This window comes from Rutidosis leptorrhynchoides, chromosome 6 (assembly GCF_046630445.1).
Source record: "Rutidosis leptorrhynchoides isolate AG116_Rl617_1_P2 chromosome 6, CSIRO_AGI_Rlap_v1, whole genome shotgun sequence".
In the NCBI taxonomy this organism is placed as follows: Eukaryota; Viridiplantae; Streptophyta; class Magnoliopsida; order Asterales; family Asteraceae; genus Rutidosis; species Rutidosis leptorrhynchoides.
The window spans coordinates 100748744-100772934 of NC_092338.1; the positions used below are offsets into that span (position 1 = coordinate 100748744).

A 24191-nucleotide genomic window follows, 5' to 3' on the forward strand; every position below is an offset into this window, starting at 1 on the left:
ACATGGTCCTTACGACCCTACCATCGGTGTATAAAACAACCAATAGATCACACAACATGGTCCTTACGACCCCACCATTGGCGTATAAATAAAACCAATAAATCACACAACACGGTCCTTACGACCCCACCATTGGCGTATTAAACAACCAATAGATCACACAACATGAAGGCTGGCCGAAAACTACATGCGCCATAGTGAATCTGCAACCACACGCGACCCACTACCTCCACCGCACAACAATCGGGATTAGCCGAACTACACGCGCCTTAGTGAATCCGAACTACACGAGAATCACTATCCCAAAAGAATGACCGCATCCACACGTGTCATTGTGAATCCGAACTACACGAGACTCACTTCCTCAATATAATGACCGCATCCACACGTGTCATTGTGAATCCGAACTACACGTGTCATCGTGAATCCGCATCCACACGTGATCCACTCCCAATTCTCAACACATGAATGGTACTCGCATTTCCCACCGGTACTCGCATTTCCCGATAATGTTATACCATGCCGATATAACACTACTCCCATCACACACGCTCTTTTGGCCTCGATCAACGAGTAGTGTAACATCGCGCACTGCTACACCATAGTGAATCCTAACTGATACCACTAACCATACCCGCGTCATGGTGATACCGGCTCCGTGGTTCACACCATACGCATCGCCATGATGCTACCGGCTCCGTGGTTCACATCATAATTCACCCGCACATACTATGGCACTACCGGTGTCGTGGTTCATACCATAGCACACAAATACATACGTAAGTGTACACAACGCCAACACAATCGAGCAAGAACCACCTATATCGCACATAGGCACAAAACAATAATTCTCTAAAAGAGAATCCGACACGCACATCCCTTAACCGAGGGATCTCACTTGCTCGTCACACACGTCCATTATCTCTAAATGAGATTCACCCCATTACCACCTCGGTGATAATTCCAAATCCAAAACCATAAGTACAATTTATTCCAAATCGTACTTTTTATCACAATCGACCAACGTAGGTTTCAACGCTAGCTCCGAATCCATACGAGCATCACCCAATATCAAAACACTAGAACATCCTCGTGCGAGAGTTCAAACTCCCCCACTTAGACTCCGTTCCATAACCGTACCTTGTACAACCATACAATGCTACCAAGGGTAGACTTTACTAACAATTGGGTTCACACGACCCATCACCACATCTTGCTCCAATCTTGAGCATACGAAGGATTTTAACCTATCCTCAAACACTTCGAACGAAGAGTTTACCACAATCACACAAACTTCATTCTTGCAACTTTCCAATTGCTATAGTTTGTCAATCTCCACCTAGTCACTCATGTACCTAAGGGTTCCTCTCCGGTACCCTAAGTACAATGTAACCACTACACCATCGGAGTCGAATACCACGTTAGTAGGTATGAAAGAAGCACCTAACATCGCGTCACGTAGACTCCATTACCAACGTACATCGAGATCAAACACTCGATCTTTAGGGTTTTAACCACCCGTCGAACCTCATGGTTCATCAACTTCAACACGAAGCAAATACACGCTTAACAACCGAACACCAATACCCATACCCATAGTGAGACGACCCGACCCAATCCATAGGGACGAATACAATAACATATGATAACATTGCGAGGTACTTGACCTCTATATGATACATTTTACAAACGTTGCATTTATTCTTAAAAGGCAAACTATCATTACATCAATATTTGACATTTTCGTCTAACATTTCATAATATCCAAATGACCTAATCTGTCATTTACTTATTTATATTCTCTATTGAACTCCAATGACTCGAATGCAACGTCTTTGTATCATGGCTTAAAAGGTCCCAAGTAGTATCCTTAACATGAGCTAATGCACAGCGGAAGACTTAATTCATACCTGAGAATAACATGCTTTAAAACGTCAACATAAAGTTGGTGAGATATATAGGTTTGATGCTAGCAGCGTTATAACAATGGAACACAAGATTTCATATATAAACATTTTAATAAAAATATTCTAAGTGGTTGAGCACTTGGTAACCATACTTAACATTTAATCACGTCGCATATTCCCTTTATTATGAAATCTTACTACACCGTACCAAGGTGTAGTCACGAAACGAAGTACTGTGCAACCGTTGAATACTGGTCGTCCAGTCCGGTTGGGGTTGTCAGGCCCGATAGATCTATCAACAGGATTCGCGTTTACAATACCGCTGTAAATATTAGTTACCAAGCTACAGGGAAGTATGCTAGTGGTACAACTCAACGTAGAATATATTTTTCAGTTACTTGTGTCCATAGCGTAAAACATAAAATACATGTATTCTCATCCCGAAATATTTAGAGTTTAAAAGTGGGACTATATACTCACTTTTGTCTTGAAGATATGTAATTTCGACTTGGTCTCCGATTGATATCACGAACCTATCCATATATAATATATCAATACCTTTTCTTTTTAAACAATCGTCACATATATATACTTATAATACTTTTAATAATTCCTTAGTCCGTAGTTAGCAGTCCGATGTTAGTAATTCAATTTTAATGGTTCATATTTAGTTGTTTAATAAACCCCCAATGAAATAAATAAAACCCCCATCGTATATGTATTGGTCGAGATTAATCTTGACCCATGGTACCGGTGTTGTCAAATGACGTGTTGCGTACATAAAGTACCAGTGTTGTCAAATGACGTGTTGTGTACAATCATGGGATCTTATGATTAATCTTCTCGTATTGTTTACGGGTGATCCTGAGCCATATAAAATTAAATTATGAGTACATATGTATAAAATATCATGTTACTTTAGGAAGATGTGATTTATTTAATTTTCTCCAATTATTTTCGTGGCTAAACTAGTCTTGGATATCCGATTTTGTTTTGGTCATAATTTCTTCGTTACAACTCCGTTTTCGTTGATTCAACTTTCCACTTCCTTGGATCGAGTCCCTCTTTAAGAATATGAACTGTAAATACCTTAGTTTGTATTCGAAATCATAGGTCATAGGTCAAATTTTGGTGAAACTTATGAAGTTAATCATTTTTGTTACAAAAACATCATTTAATGACCATTTTTCTAAAAATACTTATACTATGAATTAAATCATGAAATTTTTATGTGTTAACATATTCATAAGAAATATCATTTTTCCAGAATATAAACCTCCAATTCAAAGTTCAAGATGGTTTTTAATTATCCAACCCAAAACAGCCCCCGGTTGCACTCCGACGTCATAAAAACAGTTTTTAAGGTATTCTTTGAAAAACCAAGTTATACCTTGTTAAATTAGCATATATTTAAGTTATATTACAGGTCTTGAAGTATTTTAAAAGTTAAGTTAGAAGGATCTATTTAGTTTGCAAACAAGTTTGAAATCATTCAAACTATGTTTTTGTTGTTAAAATTGTATACCATACAATAAGATAGCTATATATATATGAATCGAATAAGGTTATGAACAAAGTTACTACCTCAAGTTACTTGGACAAGATTGCTGTAAAAGAGGAGTAAAAACCTAGAACTAAAAGAGTGATGAAATTGGATGAAAGATTGGAAGCAACTTAAGACATAAACTTGAATTGAAAGTTGTATTTTTGTAGTGTTTTTGTTGATCTTTTTATGGTGGTGTTTAAGGTGATTCTTGAGAGGATTTTTGCTGGAGTTCTTAGAGAGACATGAGGCTAGTAAGTGTGTGTGTTTAGCTAGAGAAATGATGTTCCAAAAATTGAAAATGGATGCATGTATTTATGGTGGTGTAAAAGGTGTATAAATTTGTAATTTTGTGAAAAGATCTTTTAATCATGTGAAATTGTCATACTAAATAACAAAAGTAGTTACCTTATACATAAGGCATGAACAAGGGCTAGTTGGTGGTGATTTGATGTGTATATACCAATAGTAAATACGTATAGAAGCTAGGTATGATACGAGTACATATACTCTAGATATACGTATAGAAATCTTGTGAAAAATGGAATGAGGATTCAAATATAGCTATCTTTTGTGAATATACTTATATTGTTTTATGTATTTAAGTCTTTAAAAGTGATTAAATACATTATATATACGATATATGTATAAACATTATAGGTCGTAAGTATTTATGTCAAATAACGTTACGTATAGTTATCGTTTTGAAAGCTTAAGTTAGTAGTTTCAAAATATACTTATAACTTATTGTTATTAATACAAAATGAGATATTTAAACATCCTTAAATCATGTTAAATATGTATATATACATATATATACACAAACGTATAATTAACATATATTGTATAGTTCGTGATATCATCGGTCAAACTAGACGGTTAAACGTTATGTAAAACTCTTTTCAAAATTATAAATCTCAACAATTTAGATTGCTTATCATGTTGGTAAGTTTTAATTTATGTAAATATTAATCTTATAAGTGTAAAACGATCGGAAAAATCCGGGTCATTACAGTACCCACCCGTTAAAGAAATTTCGTCCCGAAATTTGGTAGAGGTTATCATAAATAACAATAGGAATGTTTTCATGACGAATATGAGGTATTAATAGAGTTTTATCATTATTGGAAGATATGGATAAAACGATTCGGTCATGTGAAGCGCACGAGTGAAGCTATCACAAAAGAATGAAATGAGTGAATATAGAATTGTTTTAACCGATGTCGAGATTAGGATTGATTTCCAGAATTTAAGGGATTTAAAGAAAATCTTATGTAATAAGATTTGGTTCTTCGATGATTTAGAAAACAGGATCTCCTTTGATTTAATGCGATAATCTGTTTCGATTTCTTTGTCGGATATTTCACTATAAATCCACCTCCTTCCCTTTCTTACTTCCATACCTCACATCTCTTACTCTTCCTCCTCTAATTCATACCTTAAGGTATCCTTTAAAATGCTTCATCCCGTTCTGATTTTTGTTATACTTCTAACTTTCATATCTTTCATTCTTCTCTTTCATCTACCGCTAGAAGAATCTATTCACTTTTATGATTTTCTTGGAATTATAATGTTTCTAATTCTCCCGTGTCTTTACGTCGCCATACGTATTGATACACACGGTTTGTAGTTTCTGGGTGGTTATTGGGTTTGATATCTTTCCTTATATTTCGATGCTCCTGCTTCTGTTTTCCATAATCATTGTCATCCATAGTTAATACTCTCTCCTATTTGCTGTAATCTATACCCCAATTTCTATTTTGGGACTTTGTCCCTTCGTTTCTTCTTCCCGTCCTTGAGTCAAGCGATCAATAGTTCGAAATTCGTAGGTATAAAATTCGGAATGAACATAGCTAATGCTCTAAGAAAGGAATGGTAATGGCACGATTTTGATTTGTCAAATTACCAGAATATCCAGGAAAATAGAACTATCAAGATGATTTGTTCTTAATATGTTTCGGAATTGGATAGAATGTAAAAGTCGTGTAACATGGCACATGATGACGGTACTGTGAATCATCATATTCCATTAGAAACTTAACATGACTTACTGTAATATAATGTAGTTGATCAAGTTTCATTATATTATACTAGTTCATGCATCAGTTCCCAACACTGCTTCAGAACATTCCTATTTTAAACTTGAAGGATTTAGAAACTAACACAGTTTCCTTTATATTGTAACGCAGATATTACAGAGAGATAAATGATTTCAGATAAGGATAGTGGTGAAAATATCTTCAGAAATATTGAGGATATTTATAATGAAAGATATGATAATATCTTGGAATTTCTAATGTCGAAGGATGATGATGAAGATTGACCCGTAAGGGTTTAGATTCAGAAGCAAGGTGTTTGCTACAGAATCGTCATAATTCTTTATGTACAAGTTTAGTCCTTGTAACTTGTTCAGAGTCTCCTTCATGGTTTGTTCAATCCGGTTTTCAGTACCAATTTTCTATCGAGCGTTCCTAACACTTCCTTCTTTTATCATCAACATTTGGTCATTAAGACCTTCTACAACATGCTGCTTCGTCAGTATTTTCAAAGTTATCGGATCTGGGTCATTGGTTATCAAACCAAGATGGTTTAAGGAGAATTGTATTTTTAGATGATTAAACGCTGATGGTAATATGATGGAATATAAAAGGTTCTCCGGTAACGATGGCGAAAGAACAACGTATATATATATATCGAGATTGTAATAAGAGTAGTCTTACTGAGATATCGAAGTGGAGCTGTGACAAAATTAGTTAATTGAAAAGGAATCGCGTGATTGTTTTTGCTAATGGATGATAAGGAATTCGATGCGGATACGTTTTAACTATAACTTCGAGTTCAAAAATTTTTAGGTGCATAACTGTATGCATAAATCTTTATTCCGTAGACGAGGTGCGGCTGGTTGAACTTCTCGATCGAGATGTTTTCAAGAATCATGAAAAGTTGTGAATGCGAATTGTAATCGTCAAGATACAAATGAGGTTTAAAATAGAATCAAGTGGCAAACTTGAAGGATTGTTTAGTTTCATATGTAATAATCATCATTTTAACTCATTTTTAATTGTCCAAAGTTAGCAGTCCAATAGTCCGATTGTCCAATGGTTCAATAAATTCATATATGAACTAAATATATAATATTCGAATTACTTAATACGTATCGTGACCCGTGTACTGGTCTCGGTGTCGATCACAACTCAAAGTATATATATATTTTAGAATCAACTCCGACCCTGTATAGCCAACTCCCACCTTCACATATAGAGTGTCAATGGTTGTTCCGAAATATATATATAGATGGATCAATATGATAAGTCGAAACCTTGTATACGTGTCCCGTTATTTAAAATGCGTAAAATAAATAAATATATATCATGACCCATTATACAACGTGTTGTCTCAGAATTAATCCGACGTGTTGTTGTACATGTGTCCCGACGGTATGTAAAGTACAGAAATTAAAATTGCAAGAATGTAAATTGCGATAAATTAAATATTAATCAGTTAGCTGGGAACAGTTAGCCGGAACAGTTAGCGTGTAATCCTATTACAATTTCAATTAATTAATTCATCTGTTTCTAACAATTTTTATTTTACCAATGTTTCTTCATTATGCCACTTGTTGGATTCGGATAGGTAAAAATCCAAATATGAAATTTAAATGGAAATGGTTAATCTGGGGTGAACGGATACGTATATCGGTAATTGTAAGTAGGATAATAAATGATCGTTGAATCAGATTCGTAGAATGTACAGTGTAACTTGTTAATGTGAATTCTAAATATTCCTTGGGTACTACCCACCCGTTAAAATATTTTCATCATTAACAGTTTGTACGAATGAAATTTTTAATTACAATCTTTATGAAAATATATTTGCATATATATTTTCTTCGGAGGTAACTATGAATTTAATGAGTCAATAAAATATTCAACTCATTTGATTTATCGTTATTACTAGATTACATAATCTCCAAAACATTAGAGATTACATAATCGTCATGTCGAACGAAGAACGATACGTAAAGAAGAGGTAATCGGTGTAGAATGATATGTAGAACAAAGATCATATTCGAAGTTCAGATGATGATGTTGAGGTACGTGGTGCGGATGTGATTGTTGGTGGTGGTAATGATACGGTTGGTGTTGATGCTGATGATATCGTTGACGTCGATGATGCTACTGGTACTGAAGATTGCGAGGTTGATGTTGTTAACGGTACTGGTTATGCTGCTGGTGCTGCTGCTGGTGTTTGTAACCTTCGCACCGTGTTCTCCAAAGCCGTCACACGAGCGCGAAGTTCGTTAATTTCTGCTAGTACACCAGGATGATTGGCAGTTGGAGTGAGCGAATGAACAAGATCCGAAATATGGGATAGGATATAATCGTGACGAGATACTCGAGAAATGAGAGAGAAAATGGTTTCTCGAACAGGTTCGCCGGTAAGTGCTTCAGGTTCGTCGCCAATGGGGCAATTCGGTGGGTGAAAGGGATCACCTTCTTCTTGTCTCCAATAATTTAGTATACTACGAACCCATCCCCAATTCATCCAGAATAGATGATGAGAAATTGGTTGATCCATTCCAGTGACGCTGCCTTCGGAGCCCGAATGGAAATCCATATCAGCGTAGCTGTCGGAGTCGGAGGAATTCGAACTGGACGCGGAGTTCATCTTGTACAGTCGGGGAAATGAATTTTTGGTTTGGAATAGATTATAGGAGTTGGGTTTGGTATTCTTCAATACATAATTTACATATGTATTTATAATACTCAAAATCCCGTGAATTACGGAGAATCTTTGAAATTCGTCAGGCAATGTCTATAGCAACAGATACGCTAGGATACGAATTTTGTCTATACACTATCGATGCACCAAATGCAGTAAGACGTGTCTAGACTTAAGAATACTAAGCAGGCAATTCTTAAGGATGATAAGCAGATGATTTTCGACTAGATATGATAAGCAAAACTTTTGACATGTAGACACGGTCAAAGTCCAGATTCACTAATGCATCCTAACAACTACCAGTTAGACACACTAATGCAAGGCCTGGTTCGCTAAGACCAACGCTCTGATACCACATGAGACGACCCGACCCAATCCATAGGGACGAATACAATAACATATGATAACATTGCGAGGTACTTGACCTCTATATGATACATTTTACAAACGTTGCATTTATTCTTAAAAGGCAAACTATCATTACATCAATATTTGACATTTTCGTCTAACATTTCATAATATCCAAATGACCTAATCTGTCATTTACTTATTTATATTCTCTATTGAACTCCAATGACTCGAATGCAACGTCTTTGTATCATGGCTTAAAAGGTCCCAAGTAGTATCCTTAACATGAGCTAATGCACAGCGGAAGACTTAATTCATACCTGAGAATAACATGCTTTAAAACGTCAACATAAAGTTGGTGAGATATATAGGTTTGATGCTAGCAGCGTTATAACAATGGAACACAAGATTTCATATATAAACATTTTAATAAAAATATTCTAAGTGGTTGAGCACTTGGTAACCATACTTAACATTTAATCACGTCGCATATTCCCTTTATTATGAAATCTTACTACACCGTACCAAGGTGTAGTCACGAAACGAAGTACTGTGCAACCGTTGAATACTGGTCGTCCAGTCCGGTTGGGGTTGTCAGGCCCGATAGATCTATCAACAGGATTCGCGTTTACAATACCGCTGTAAATATTAGTTATCAAGCTACAGGGAAGTATGCTAGTGGTACAACTCAACGTAGAATATATTTTTCAGTTACTTGTGTCCATAGCGTAAAACATAAAATACATGTATTCTCATCCCGAAATATTTAGAGTTTAAAAGTGGGACTATATACTCACTTTTGTCTTGAAGATATGTAATTTCGACTTGGTCTCCGATTGATATCACGAACCTATCCATATATAATATATCAATACCTTTTCTTTTTAAACAATCGTCACATATATATACTTATAATACTTTTAATACTTTTAATAATTCCTTAGTCCGTAGTTAGCAGTCCGATGTTAGTAATTCAATTTTAATGGTTCATATTTAGTTGTTTAATAAACCCCTAATGAAATAAATAAAACCCCCATCGTATATGTATTGGTCGAGATTAATCTTGACCCATGGTACCGGTGTTGTCAAATGACGTGTTGCGTACATAAAGTACCAGTGTTGTCAAATGACGTGTTGTGTACAATCATGGGATCTTATGATTAATCTTCTCGTATTGTTTACGGGTGATCCTGAGCCATATAAAATTAAATTATGAGTACATATGTATAAAATATCATGTTACTTTAGGAAGATGTGATTTATTTAATTTTCTCCAATTATTTTCGTGGCTAAACTAGTCTTGGATATCCGATTTTGTTTTGGTCATAATTTCTTCGTTACAACTCCGTTTTCGTTGATTCAACTTTCCACTTCCTTGGATCGAGTCCCTCTTTAAGAATATGAACTGTAAATACCTTAGTTTGTATTCGAAATCATAGGTCATAGGTCAAATTTTGGTGAAACTTATGAAGTTAATCATTTTTGTTACAAAAACATCATTTAATGACCATTTTTCTAAAAATACTTATACTATGAATTAAATCATGAAATTTTTATGTGTTAACATATTCATAAGAAATATCATTTTTCCAGAATATAAACCTCCAATTCAAAGTTCAAGATGGTTTTTAATTATCCAACCCAAAACAGCCCCCGGTTGCACTCCGACGTCATAAAAACAGTTTTTAAGGTATTCTTTGAAAAACCAAGTTATACCTTGTTAAATTAGCATATATTTAAGTTATATTACAGGTCTTGAAGTATTTTAAAAGTTAAGTTAGAAGGATCTATTTAGTTTGCAAACAAGTTTGAAATCATTCAAACTATGTTTTTGTTGTTAAAATTGTATACCATACAATAAGATAGCTATATATATATGAATCGAATAAGGTTATGAACAAAGTTACTACCTCAAGTTACTTGGACAAGATTGCTGTAAAAGAGGAGTAAAAACCTAGAACTAAAAGAGTGATGAAATTGGATGAAAGATTGGAAGCAACTTAAGACATAAACTTGAATTGAAAGTTGTATTTTTGTAGTGTTTTTGTTGATCTTTTTATGGTGGTGTTTAAGGTGATTCTTGAGAGGATTTTTGCTGGAGTTCTTAGAGAGACATGAGGCTAGTAAGTGTGTGTGTTTAGCTAGAGAAATGATGTTCCAAAAATTGAAAATGGATGCATGTATTTATGGTGGTGTAAAAGGTGTATAAATTTGTAATTTTGTGAAAAGATCTTTTAATCATGTGAAATTGTCATACTAAATAACAAAAGTAGTTACCTTATACATAAGGCATGAACAAGGGCTGGTTGGTGGTGATTTGATGTGTATATACCAATAGTAAATACGTATAGAAGCTAGGTATGATACGAGTACATATACTCTAGATATACGTATAGAAATCTTGTGAAAAATGGAATGAGGATTCAAATATAGCTATCTTTTGTGAATATACTTATATTGTTTTATGTATTTAAGTCTTTAAAAGTGATTAAATACATTATATATACGATATATGTATAAACATTATAGGTCGTAAGTATTTATGTCAAATAACGTTACGTATAGTTATCGTTTTGAAAGCTTAAGTTAGTAGTTTCAAAATATACTTATAACTTATTGTTATTAATACAAAATGAGATATTTAAACATCCTTAAATCATGTTAAATATGTATATATACATATATATACACAAACGTATAATTAACATATATTGTATAGTTCGTGATATCATCGGTCAAACTAGACGGTTAAACGTTATGTAAAACTCTTTTCAAAATTATAAATCTCAACAATTTAGATTGCTTATCATGTTGGTAAGTTTTAATTTATGTAAATATTAATCTTATAAGTGTAAAACGATCGGAAAAATCCGGGTCATTACACATAGCTTGGTAGAAACATTTCCCAACACTAAGGAATGCTTGGTTGCACCAAATCTTACGCCCTTCGCCCATTAATCAAAACGTCACCATAGGGTACTTCCATTAGGAACGTCACCCATAACAATAACATGCACAACACAAGGCTTTTAACAAATCCAAACTCAACGGCACATAATAAATAATCAAAGGACATATTTATTAAAACGAAACATACCTTAACGTCTCCTTGCCGCACCCGTCCCCGCTAACTCGGGACACTCCGACTTACGTTGTCCTTCTTCTTGGCAATTGAAGCACACCGTGCCATCACCCTTTGGCACCGAACATTTCCAAGACTTGTGACCCCTTACGCCACAATTGTAACACCTAGACGCACTAGAATCCGATATACTCGTCCGTATACCACCCGTGCTCACACTTGCACCCCTAGCTCTCTTACTTGGAGCACCATACGAAACAACCCTTCTCTCACTTGAAGGTTCACCAATCTTCGATCACGAATACGACTCGAAACCCCTAGCCACCGCGAATAACTCTGCAAACGACTTCACGTAACCCCGGCTAATTTTGTTTTTCAAGTCATCATTCAAAGTTCGATAGAAATCCTCCATCAACAAACGATCATTTCCCAAATACTCCAGGCAAAAACGAGCCTTCGCTATAAAGGTCGTCTTGAGAGTATTCAAATCCATAGAACCTTGTTGCACATTTCGCAACTCATTACACAATTCTGACAAATCGGCTGAAGTCTGGAACTCCTCAAAGAATTCCTTCTTAAACTCGTCCCACGATAACGCCATAAACGGTTCACCACCGATAAGATCAATCTTACCATCCAACCAATCCTTCGCCCTACCCCGCAACAAACTAGTAGCGAGTCTTGTCTTTTTCTCGGGAGGGCATTCAATAGTGCAAAAACACCCTTCGACATCCGAGATCCATGTTGTGCTAATCAAAGGATCCGGTTTCCCGTCATACATTGGGGGTTTAGTCTTCATGAAGCTCTTAAGACAACGCTCCATTTCACTACTACTCCGAAATTCGGAATACTTCCTATCCATTTCTTCTCGAAGCGCACTCATTTGCTCCGCGACGGCGGCCGCAACTCTAGCGTTAAACTCAATGTCATTCATCTCGATCTCATTTCGCGTCGTCATTCTAAAGAATGCAAAACGATTAGTCCACGAACGTATAAAACAACACGCACAACACCGCTCCATCTTGCTAAACACTCGTCGTACATAACTTGTTAGACACGATTTGCACCCGTAATAAGGTTTGCAAGTCCTTATTACGCACACACGTCGTATCAACTTGTTAGTACGACGACCGCCTCGCTCGATGATATAAACCAACACAACAAAAATTCTACGCGATATAAACACACACAAGAATTAAATCACAACACAAGCCAAAATCTTAGTTAGTCTACCTATAAACAAGGCACTAACTATAACCTGTTCCGACCCGTACACCTACAAGTCCTGCAACAAATAAGCACACACACAAAAGTCTAAGTCTAGGCACCTATCTCAATTCACCTAAATCCCTTAGACCATGCTCTGATACCACTTGAAACAACCCAACCCGTATTCAAACCGAATCAAATTTTTTATTTATTTATAATAATATAACCATTAATGCGCCACTTAAACGGTTACATGAAATGAACCATTTCTTACAAAATGTTTAATCATCCAAAGTTTACATACTTGGCACGAAGGCCATTAACCAAATGTAATACAAGTTCGACCTTAATATGATAATTTTAGACCAAACGACATACGAGCACGGTTTGGGGTTAACTATCCAAAACAATTGGTCAACTTCCAAAAGCTCCACCTAGCAACCAACATGGGAAATCTAATGCCCAACAACCCCCTTCCCTTTCTCCGCACCTGCATCTAAAAAGTAAACAACGAGAGGGGTAAGCTAACGCTTAGTGAGTGCAATAGTTATACGGTTACATATGCAACCTACTTACTTGCAATCACCTCCACATTTACCGCATACATGCTAGCAATATAAATAATTATACCATCACAAGTATAATACTAAACCTCCGACCACACAAGCTAGTATAGCATTAGCATATAACTCAAATCAATATAATATGCTACGTCGCAACACACAACCTTGGTTAACCAATGATACAAGGAATGGTACTTGAATTTCCCATCGGTGTTAATAACAACCGTTGGAGTACTTAACACGTCGTACACTAACCCCACGGGTGGCATCTTAACACGTCGATACTTCACCTCGGGTGGTGTCTTAACACATCGACACTTCACCCCGAGTGGTGTCTTAACACATCGACACTTCACTCGTCAAATTACTTGGAGTGGCATCTTAACACGTCGATACTTTACTCCGAGTGGTCACACTTCACTCTTCATATTACTTGGAGTGGCATCTTAACACGTTGATACTTCACTCCGAGTGGTGTCTTAACACGTCGACACTTCACTCGTCATGTGAGATGTGGTGTCTTAACACATCGACACTTCACAACTCATACTACACAAATAAATACATTATATACATACACGCATAATTATTCCACTCACCTTAACACGTCGGTGATGATCAAACACTTCCGTATGCTTCAAAGCAAAGTACCTAATACATTAAGTACGCATTCAATACACAAACTTGTGGAACTAACCACATTACTTAACTCTTGAGCATTTAATGACCCAATTGCATTAAATGACCCATTTACGCCAAAACCGCCCATTAAAGGCCAAGACTCATTATTAATCACTAAAAGCTAGTGATTAAAGTCTACTAGCACCAACTAACACCATTTATGAGTATTTCATATCCATCTCACCCAACTAGGTCAACCATTACTCGTTTGACCCATTTTAACACTTAGACATACCAATTTGGTCAAACTTGGTCCCATTAACAAATCTTTCATAAATAACAAGTGTTTTAGTGATTTAATAACACCATTGACACTTACAAACACCAAACCCATGACCAAACCCTAGATTACAAGTCTTGGGGTTTCCACACCTCATTTTAACCCAAGTTCACCCATTTAAAATGATATCTAGGTGTGCTAGTGTTTTTACTAACCATTTAAGACCCATAAACACCATATATCACATTAAAACCCTAGGTTAGTCATCCTTGGGTCCTCATGACCCCAATCTTTCCCAAAAATACCCAAAATCCACCAACAACAACAATAAACCCGAATCTTGGTGTTAATCTTCAATTAACAACTAATGGGGTTTCATCTATGAACATACAATCAAAAGCCCCAAATTTAGATGATGAACACGAAAATGAAATTCGAAGTTAGAGCTTACCGCTAGTATCACCTTGTAGCTAAGAACGAGGAGAACAAACTTGTTTCTTACGCTTTCGATCAAAACCCGCTTCTTCCTTTCTAAAAATCCCTTTGAATCAAATGGGGTTTTGAAGTTTGAGAGGAAAAATAGAAAGAAAAGGAAAAAGAAAATAAGAAAATGAGATGAGTGGATGGGATTTAAGATCCCAATCTGGCACATACGCGAAATGACCAAAATGCCCTTGAATATCTTTTAAAAATACAATTTAGTTTAAAATAACCTATTTCAAGGTGAACTTTCAGGTGAACTTCCAGGTGAACTTCCAGGTGACACTATACTTTCATGTGAAGTTCCAAATGACACTAAACTTCCAGGTGAAGTTCCAAATGACACTAAACTTTCAGGTAAAGTTCCAAATGACACTAAACTTTCAATCATTTAAACACATATACGACCAAGTATAAACGTTTTTAAGATCAATTACGTACCTTAAATCACGTATGGGAAAATCGGGATGTTACAACACTCAAGCCAGAGCATAACATATCTCATAAAGATACTAGAACTAACATTGCCTCTTACCTCAAAAGTGTTAGCATTCAGAGGTTGAATTTTCATTTATGGTTGGAATATGCATTAAGTCCTCTTTATCCTCTTTAGGTTTGAAATATTTTGTACATAATTGTTGTGTCAATATATTTTTGATAGAGTCATGTCCTTTTTATAAGAAAAAAAATTAATTCACGCCGTTTACGTAATTACGTTCTACATACTACTACTATTATTCGACTAGATGTCTGGTGTTTGACGGAGACATTGAAAACCTGGATCACATTCTTATTCATTGTTCGTTCGCGAAGGACATTTGGCAACATCTTTTTTGTTGTTGTGGGTGTTAACCCCATACAAGTTCAGTGACTAAATGACTTTCTAATTGGCAACATTTCGGCGATTAATAATATTTCGAACATCAAAATGTGGCAGGCATGCATATGGGTTTGTGCGTACCAAATTTGGCAAAATAGGAACAACAAACTATTTCGCAATTCATGTTGGTCAGACCCGTTTGCGCTACAAGAAATTCAAGTTTGCTGTTTCGAGTGAGTTTCAAATCGAGTGTGGAAAACCTTTGTTGATTGGCTGCAGTGGTTTTCATTTCCTAACACCTTTGATGATCATGGATAATCAAGTCGTAGTGGTCACATCTATCAACCCTAAATCGTGTAACTCTCTGTTATTTTTTAGTTTTGCTAGTTCAGTTATATATGGCCTTCCTGTTTGGCCCCCTCCGACCTTATTTTCTTAGGCTTGTTATAAATATTAAAGTTATCTAATGATATTGTTTGCTTTTTAAAAAAAATAATATACAAAATAGAAATATTTAACGATTGACAAATTTCACGGCTCAGCAAACATATTTTCACTTGTTTTAATAATCTCTTGTTTTTAATACTCCCATTAAAAGTTTAAAAAATGGTAAAAGAATAATTTTCACTTTTATAAAATTACTCTTACTATATAAAGAGTACTATTATTGTAAACTTTTTAGTAAAATATAAACCACTAACCTGCGAAGCTAACGTGCCGTTAAAAAAAAAAAAAAAAAAAAAAAAAAAAAAAAAAAACTTTAAATGATGAATGATGAATGAATGAACTAGAAACAAATAAATTTATAATAAAATCGTTTGTGTTTTTATTCTTATTTCGGAAATGAATTTCGGGTCACGGTATCCAAGATCCACATTCCGAAAAAGATATATATTCCCCCAACGATCAAGTGAGTCAGATCCCACCATTTCATTTCCTTCCTTTTTATTTATATATTTATATTTATATTTATATATTTTCTCTACGCAAATTTCTGCGCTTTTTTCTTTCAATGGCGACTGATTTCTGGACATCCACACACTAGTAAGATTCACTTACGCCTTCAATTTCTAGGGTTTGAACACTTGACATATTACTAATTTGATCTCTTGTTACTTACACCCTCAAAATCTTATAATATTGTATTAATTTTAAATTTGATTTATCTCTGTGTGTGTATGATTAGCAAGCAATTAATGGAACAAGAAGAAGTAGACGTGGTACATAATCTTGATAAGGAAAGAGGAATCACACTTGAAGATTTTAAGCTCATCAAATTGCACATGACTAATTGTATGTTTCTATTTCTTATTTTACAATTTTTTATAAATTGTGTTCTTACTGCATGAATTTGTTCACACTATTTTGCGTTGTTATTTTGCTAGAATTATCTTGCTGTAATTGACGATTTCAAGAGTGAGTATCTTTTAAGTCATTATTTGACTTAAAAAGTCAAACCTAGTATTATAGTATACATCTTATTACAGACTGATACCAATAGTTTCCAATATTCAGTACTTGTTACAAGATCGAATGTGTTTCCCTCATGGTTTAAACTTTGAAAGAGTGTATATCCATCCATCCATTTTGAAGTTAAGAAAAAGTCAAACTTTATTTGAAGTAAAAGTCAACCTTTATATATGAGCTGTATGGGATGAAGTTCCTTTCTTTTATTAACCTATGTCTCGTCGGACAGTATCAAAGAGTTTGATTCGGCCTCAGCGACTTTAAATCAACCTTATTAATATCATCTAAGCTTTGACCTCATGTTTGTTTGTATTGCTCGCAGATATTGCACGATTGGCTCAAAATGTGAAAGTGAGGCAAAGGTTAGCTTCGATCTTTTGATTTAAACGGCTTTGTCGTTTTCATGAGTACATATACAAGGTATATTATAAGTACTTATCATTGGTTGCTATTTCAGGGTTGTGGCTACTGCTGTAACATACATGAGACGTGCTTATACGAGGTATATTATAAGTAATAAGTACTTATCGCATACATTTTACCATCATTTTTTTTGTTATTAGATTTTAGTGAAATAAATATGATTAACTGAAACTTGTGTCCATTATACCCTAATGTGACTTACAATTATAACTTGTATTATATGATAAATGAACTCGCCTACTTATCACTAATTTTTTTTGCATTTGTCTTTTTTAGGAAGAGTATGACCGAATATGATCCACGTCTGGTGGCACCAACTTGTTTATACTTGGCATCAAAAGCGGAAGAAAGCACCGTGCAAGCAAGGCTTCTTGTATTTTACATTAAAAAACTGCGTAAAACTCTGTCTAAAACTCAACCAAAATTGTTTTTTCGGCCTTATCTTATTGGTTATGACAGAGGTATCAGATGAAAACGTTAAACATCATGTTTGTGTTTGCAGATTCTGATGAGAAGTACCGGTATGAAATTAAAGAGATCCTCGAGATGGAAATGAAAATTTTGGAAGCACTAAATTACTATCTAGTCGTGTTTCACCCTTATCGTGCATTGTCTCAGTAAGTACATAAAATACCTGTCTCAATCCTTTATCCAACCCGCATGACCCGCCCATACGACCACCTTTTCATATTACTTTTTAAAATGTTTGTTTCTCTTAACAGGTTGCTTCAAGATGCTGGAATGAGTGATGCAACTCAAATGACCTGGTAAGATCTCAAGTAGTAAACTTTTTTTTTTTATTCCTGGTAAACTGCTTGACCCAACTCGGGTGACCGAGCCCACTGGGCCGGGTTCCTTATTCAATCAATTTTCTTATGCACATATCTAATCTTGATCTGTTGTATTCAAAATGTTTAGGGGGCTTATCAACGACAGCTATAAGATGGATTTAATTCTGATATACCCACCACATACAATTGCATTGGCCTGCATATATGTTGCGAGTATGCTCAAGGATAAAGACAACACTGCCTGGTTCGAACAGCTACGAGTTGATATGAATATGGTATGTAGCTAGTTAATCCAATTCCTGTACGGATTAACAATTCTTTATACGAAGTATTAAACAATCTAGTAGTAATTAATTATTTATTCATTTTTTGAACAGGTGGAGAAAATTGCGACTGAAATTCTGGACTTCTACGACAACCACAAAACAATCACGGATGAGAAAGTAAATGCTGCAATGCAGAAACTAACGATGTGAACATAGACCTGTAACAGTGTCAATTACGAATATATATGTAACTGTAGGGTTGGGTGTGAATGGATAATAGGCAGATAGGACATCATATTTGCATCTGGTTGTATCAGGTGCAAAGTTGATGTTATCATTTCTGATGGTATTAAGTTAAAATATTATCTGTAAATTTATATGTTGCTTGAAATTAGCGAGTAGAATCTGAAGCATAATGTATCACTATTAGCAATCAAACGTAACAACAGTATTAAGTTCTGTTAATCTATAACTTTTCGTGGTTGAAATATCTTCCATCCAGTTTTGCAATCTAGCATCACTAACACCATTTCCTCTTCCATCTTTTGAAAATACACAGAAATAAAAGCCTTCAACAGTTCTAAGAATACACTTTCTTTTCTCATGGGGCTATGAAAATCACATTAAACTTTGACTTTCTTTACATTTTATCTACTTTATAACGTCTACATATGTTATCTGACTTTTTTATGTTTATCTGACTATTTTGAAAACCGTTGCATCAAATGATGTTAGCTTGAATCCCTCGGATGTACTATCAACACTTTCCTTATGTGTCTTGATTATACACAGGACACCATCTGATTTCCATTGTCACTTTGACCATTCTGACTTTTTTTAAATAACGACAACATATAACTACGTCTATTCATCAATTGATAATTGATGAAGAAGACGAACAAAATACAATCGAACCAAACGCAGACCAAGGCTCGTAAGCTGTAAACGTTCTCAATACTAAAGGAGCCTAAGCTAACAAAGCCCCGAGCCTTGAGCAATCGCAACACAAAAATGAACACGGATCACAATCAGTAAAACAAGAATCGAAATAAAATCCAAATCTAACCAAACACTACTAACAAACGAACGAGCCAAAACTGCTCTAAAAACTATCCGAAAACCGCTTTACCTTTCCAATTCTTTATGATCGGCTTAACAACAACACTGTCAACCTTCATCCTATTGAATTTCTTGCCTCCCCGATTTTCAATCGCATATGAAGATACCTTTGCGAAGCGTTACCATATGTTCCCTCATATCATATGCGTATTAAATCCTACAGTGGCAGATAGTAATTTGTGCCTCAGAGACCCTAAAATGTTACCGAAAAAGAGTGAGTCAGTGGTGGTGGAATATACTCCTAAATACCTTTATTATTCATCTAATAGATCTCTACAAAAGTAACCAATTTTATTCTGTAGACTGAGCAATAAAAAGGAACAACATGCATATGTGCACAACTAATGTGTTCGATGGCCATTGGCCCCTCTGACCTTGAGGTCATGGATTCAAGTCCTGGGTGGACATTATGTATATATTAAATTGAGTTGGGTGTGTGCGTTTGGCTTTTTTTAAAAATGTGTTCGATGGCGGACACTCTTTGTAACATAAGATGACTAATAATTCAAATCTAAAACCTATATATAGCAACATTGCATTTGATAGACCTATGTTACTTTCGAATGATACACCCACCACCCAAAAGTTTCAATGAAGATGAATTATAGTCAAATTTCTAAAACGCACTTTAACATTGAGAAACAAAAAGAAATTCCCAGAACAAAGGTGCTGCATCTTTTTCACAAGAAGCAAGGGAGTAGCTTTTTAGTGAAAATGTTCACAGTTAGAATGTGATATCATACAAAACTACACATTAATACAGTTGATTCCTTGCACAAATAACTCAACGAATTACAACCCGTACAGTTTCATTATGGGATTCAGTCAGAGCATCTCAAAAATGGATTTGGTGATTATACCTGCAATAAGAAAGACACATCTCCAAGCTCTCCTAATCTTTACCCTTCTTTTTTAGCTTGCTTCTTAGCTGCAAACAGTTCAAACTTTTATTACTTATCAAATATCAAAAATGAGTAATAAATTATATTTTGTTAAAGGCAACTTGCAAGTTGTCGGCATCACCCAGAGAGGACTTAACCACTTTTGCGATCATATGCCACGCACGCACGCACGCACGCGGTTTCGGGAGGAAACCCGAATCGCATTGCAGGAGCCCAATCCTTAAACCATCCCGAGGGGCAGGAGGACCGGGTTTAAATCCTGAATGGATCAGGGAGAAAACCCCCATGGGGTCAATCTAAAGCTCCATATTTCATGCAGATTGATTAATATGATGGGCAGAGTGAGGCTCGAACCCATGACCTAAGGTGTGGGGATACCATTGAAGCAAGCTTGCAACTGTGAAAATGAGTAATAAAATTGGGGATGTGGTCAGGAACGATTACAAGTGAATGAAAAAGTTGATACCTAATCTCCTTTTAGCTTCAGATTTAGCAAAGAACTCTTTCCATTCATCAGTTAGAACATATATAACCTCCTCTTCATCATCATCATCATATTCTTCATTCATTTCTTGCATCATCCTATCATTTAGACCATTTAATATTTAAAATAAAAAAAACAAAGTTTAAAACTTGGAAGAAGTGCATATAAATCATCAAAGCAATCACATTTTTGTTCAATTAACAGTCTCTTCTGGAAATGTAACTTGAATAATAACTTTTCATTATATAACAAAGTATGCATCAAGTATTTTAATCAATTAATAATTACTGATACTGCCTGTAAATAGAATTAAGATTGAACAAGTTAACATAATCATGACGTGATTTTAATATCCCATAGATAAATGTAAAGAAATAAAAATGACTATAGGAGATACGTACAGAGGTTGGGATATTGAATTTGCTGTATTAGTTTCAAGTGAGGGTATGGATAAGGTAAAATTAGGGTTAGGAATTGAAGTTAAATTGGAGATAATAGGAGTATTTAAGGTGTGGATTGGGCAGACGTGAGGTGACAATAAGTGTCCGTGAAGGGGGCAATTAGGTGATAACTGCAGGTGATGGTGATTGTGGTTGTGGTTGTGATGATGGATGTTTGGATAACCGCTGCCATGCTGTGGGCATTGCGGTGATACTTCGAGGCATTGGTGGTGGTGGTGGTGGTGGTGGTGAAACGGAAGATGATGAGAGAATGCCAGCGCCGGTTGCAGGCTCTCTCGACTGTTAGAATCCATCGGCGTTGTTTTCAAATGGAGGATTTTTTAGAGTTTCGACTCGGCTTTGTTTCCAAAGGAAGTGATTCCACACCACTTTTTAATTCAATGCACTACTTTACTTATTACTAGTCAGCACCGGCTCGCGCGTTGCGGCGGGTGCTTTCGGCCTGCGTATTCATATTTAATGTAGCGTTGTGTATTTACAGATGGGAAAACGGGCCGTCTGTTAAGCGCCGTTGTAGGTGTCGTCGTCTTCAGTGTTTTTTAAAAGTATCCGTTTCGAACGTAGTTAATTTCGTTTTGTTGATAAAATTATTTCGAGTCTAACGGTGCTGTCGGAAAAATTTAACTCGCGTCGAGGAGGAAGATACGGGTTGTTGTTGTGTTTAGGGTTTTTTAAAAAGTGCACGTTTCGAACGTGGTTAGTTTTGTTTTGTTCATAAAATTATTTCGAGTCTGATGTTGCCGTCGGAAAAATTTAACTCGTACCGAGCGGGAAGATACGGGTTGTCATTGTGTTTATCGTTTTTTTTTTTTTTTGAAAAGTGTCCGTTTCGCGTATAGTTAGTCCCGTTGGGTTCGGAAGATTTTTTCGAGTTGAACGGTGGTCTCTGAAAAATTTAACTCGCACCCAGCGAGAAGATAGGACCCGTTATAAATTCGGGTGGAGTTAGTTTCTTATATTTTAATTAGATTATATATTTACACTTTTTACCCCTTAAAAGTGTAAACTTGAGGGACTATTGTGGAAATATAGGTGAAGTTGAGGGACCGGTTGTAATGTGAACGCAAAGGCAAAACTACAATCAATTATAACTAAAACTACACCATTTGCCATCACTTTTAGTATAGAAGGTTAAGGTTAATAATTAATAATTAATAATTAATAATAATTAATTAATAATTAATTAATTAATAATAATAATAGTATATAAGGTTAATTAATAATTATAGGCGAAGTTGAGGGACCGGTTGTAATGTGAGCGCAAAGGCAAAACTACAATCAATTATAACTAAAACTACACCATTTGCCACCACTTTTAGTATATAAGGTTACGGTTAATAATAATAATAATAATAATAATAATAATAATAATAATAATAATAATAATAATAATAATTAATAATTAATAATAATTAGTATATAAGGTTAATAATGGATAATGGATAATATCCTTAATTATTCATAAAATATTAATATAAGTTTAATTTTTTAGATTAATTCATAGGTAAAATTGTAAATTTATGAAACATAAGTGTACATAGATTAATAGATTATGGTAAGTTGTGTGAGGATCACCTTCCAAATCGAAAGGAGTGAATCTACGAATAAGTTTTCAAAGATACATTTTGCACATTTTATTTTTTCTAAAAAGAGTTGGGGTAAATTTACAATTAATTTTAGAATTATAAAAATATTAATGTTTTATTTATATTGAGAATTAGATTAATAGATTATGGTAAGTGATATTTCTAAACTCACTTTCTATAAAAACACTATTATTTGATGTCATCTTCTATAGATATTTCCAAATAAATTCTAATATAAAATTTGTGTAAGACATAATTTAATACTGATATTTTAGAAATTTTGAGTGTATTTATAATAAGGGATTAATATGTATACAATCATCTTTTATATGTACACAACTAAACATGTGAATGTTGTAGTGTACAACACTGTAAAACATGTTTGGTTGTGTACACATCATCACCCTTATAAAAATAATGTTGGAAATATCAGCTCCCATGAATTATGAGAGTGGACACTAGTAACCAAGGTTGAAAAAAACATGAGACGGGTCGAGACGGTCGGTATCTTAAAAGGTCGAGAAGATCGAGATGACCGAGACAGTGGTCGAGACGGACATTGACTAATGTTTACTTTTATTACACATAGTTTTTAGCGAAAAAAATAAATAAATAAATAAAATACTTCGTTAACAATTTTGTTCCTATGATCGCTATTATCGTTAATGTAATACAAAAAAATACACTAAACTACGTCAATTTTGATCGATTTGATTGACTTTTGACCAATTTTTACCGAACTTTTGACTTTTGGCCGGCATTGACCCGACTTTCCCTCCTCATTTGACCCGACTTTTGACCGTTGATGACTTATTAGTAGACGGGATGGGGTCGAGACGGGCTAGTCACCAAAACGTCGCAACGGACATCGTAACGAACACAAAGGACGTCGTTTACAACAGTGCTATTAACAATGATCTTCCACTTCCAAGCCACTTTAAAACAAATTCCTCACCACATAAGTGTCTCACGGGTCACCTGGAAGATACTGTGTGTTTTTTTGTTTGTTCTTCTCTGTTTTACTCCATGAGAATAGTGTTTATGTTTAGTACACTATTTTCACTACTCGCCTCTTTTAAGACTGTTTCACACGAGAGATCCTCTCGGTGACAGCGTC

The 24191-nt window shown here is 35.1% G+C and overlaps 2 protein-coding genes across 3 annotated transcripts; one reads left to right on the forward strand and one right to left on the reverse strand.

Annotated features, from left to right (window-relative positions):
* The first annotated feature begins 16508 nt into the window (after window positions 1-16508).
* On the forward strand, window positions 16509-18987 carry LOC139852783 (cyclin-C1-2-like). Of its 2 annotated transcripts, none has more exons than XM_071842115.1 (9): window positions 16509-16619; window positions 16762-16868; window positions 17365-17404; window positions 17500-17544; window positions 17742-17860; window positions 17968-18082; window positions 18188-18232; window positions 18384-18531; window positions 18634-18987. In XM_071842115.1, the coding sequence occupies exons 1-9, from the start codon at window positions 16588-16590 to the stop codon at window positions 18730-18732; spliced, it is 750 nt and encodes a 249-aa protein (XP_071698216.1). In that variant the 5' UTR covers window positions 16509-16587; the 3' UTR covers window positions 18733-18987. The 2 variants fall into 2 exon arrangements, with proteins under 2 accessions (XP_071698216.1, XP_071698217.1); XM_071842116.1 differs by having other exon boundaries at window positions 16581-16650.
* A 175-nt stretch (window positions 18988-19162) lies between these two features.
* On the reverse strand, window positions 19163-21781 carry LOC139851345 (uncharacterized). The gene is made up of 4 exons (XM_071840362.1): window positions 21429-21781; window positions 21010-21125; window positions 20502-20569; window positions 19163-19834 (listed from the first exon to the last, which is right to left on the reverse strand). Exons 1-3 carry the CDS (start codon window positions 21779-21781, stop codon window positions 20541-20543), a joined length of 498 nt encoding a protein of 165 aa, XP_071696463.1. The 3' UTR covers window positions 19163-19834; window positions 20502-20540.
* Window positions 21782-24191: the final 2410 nt, after the last annotated feature.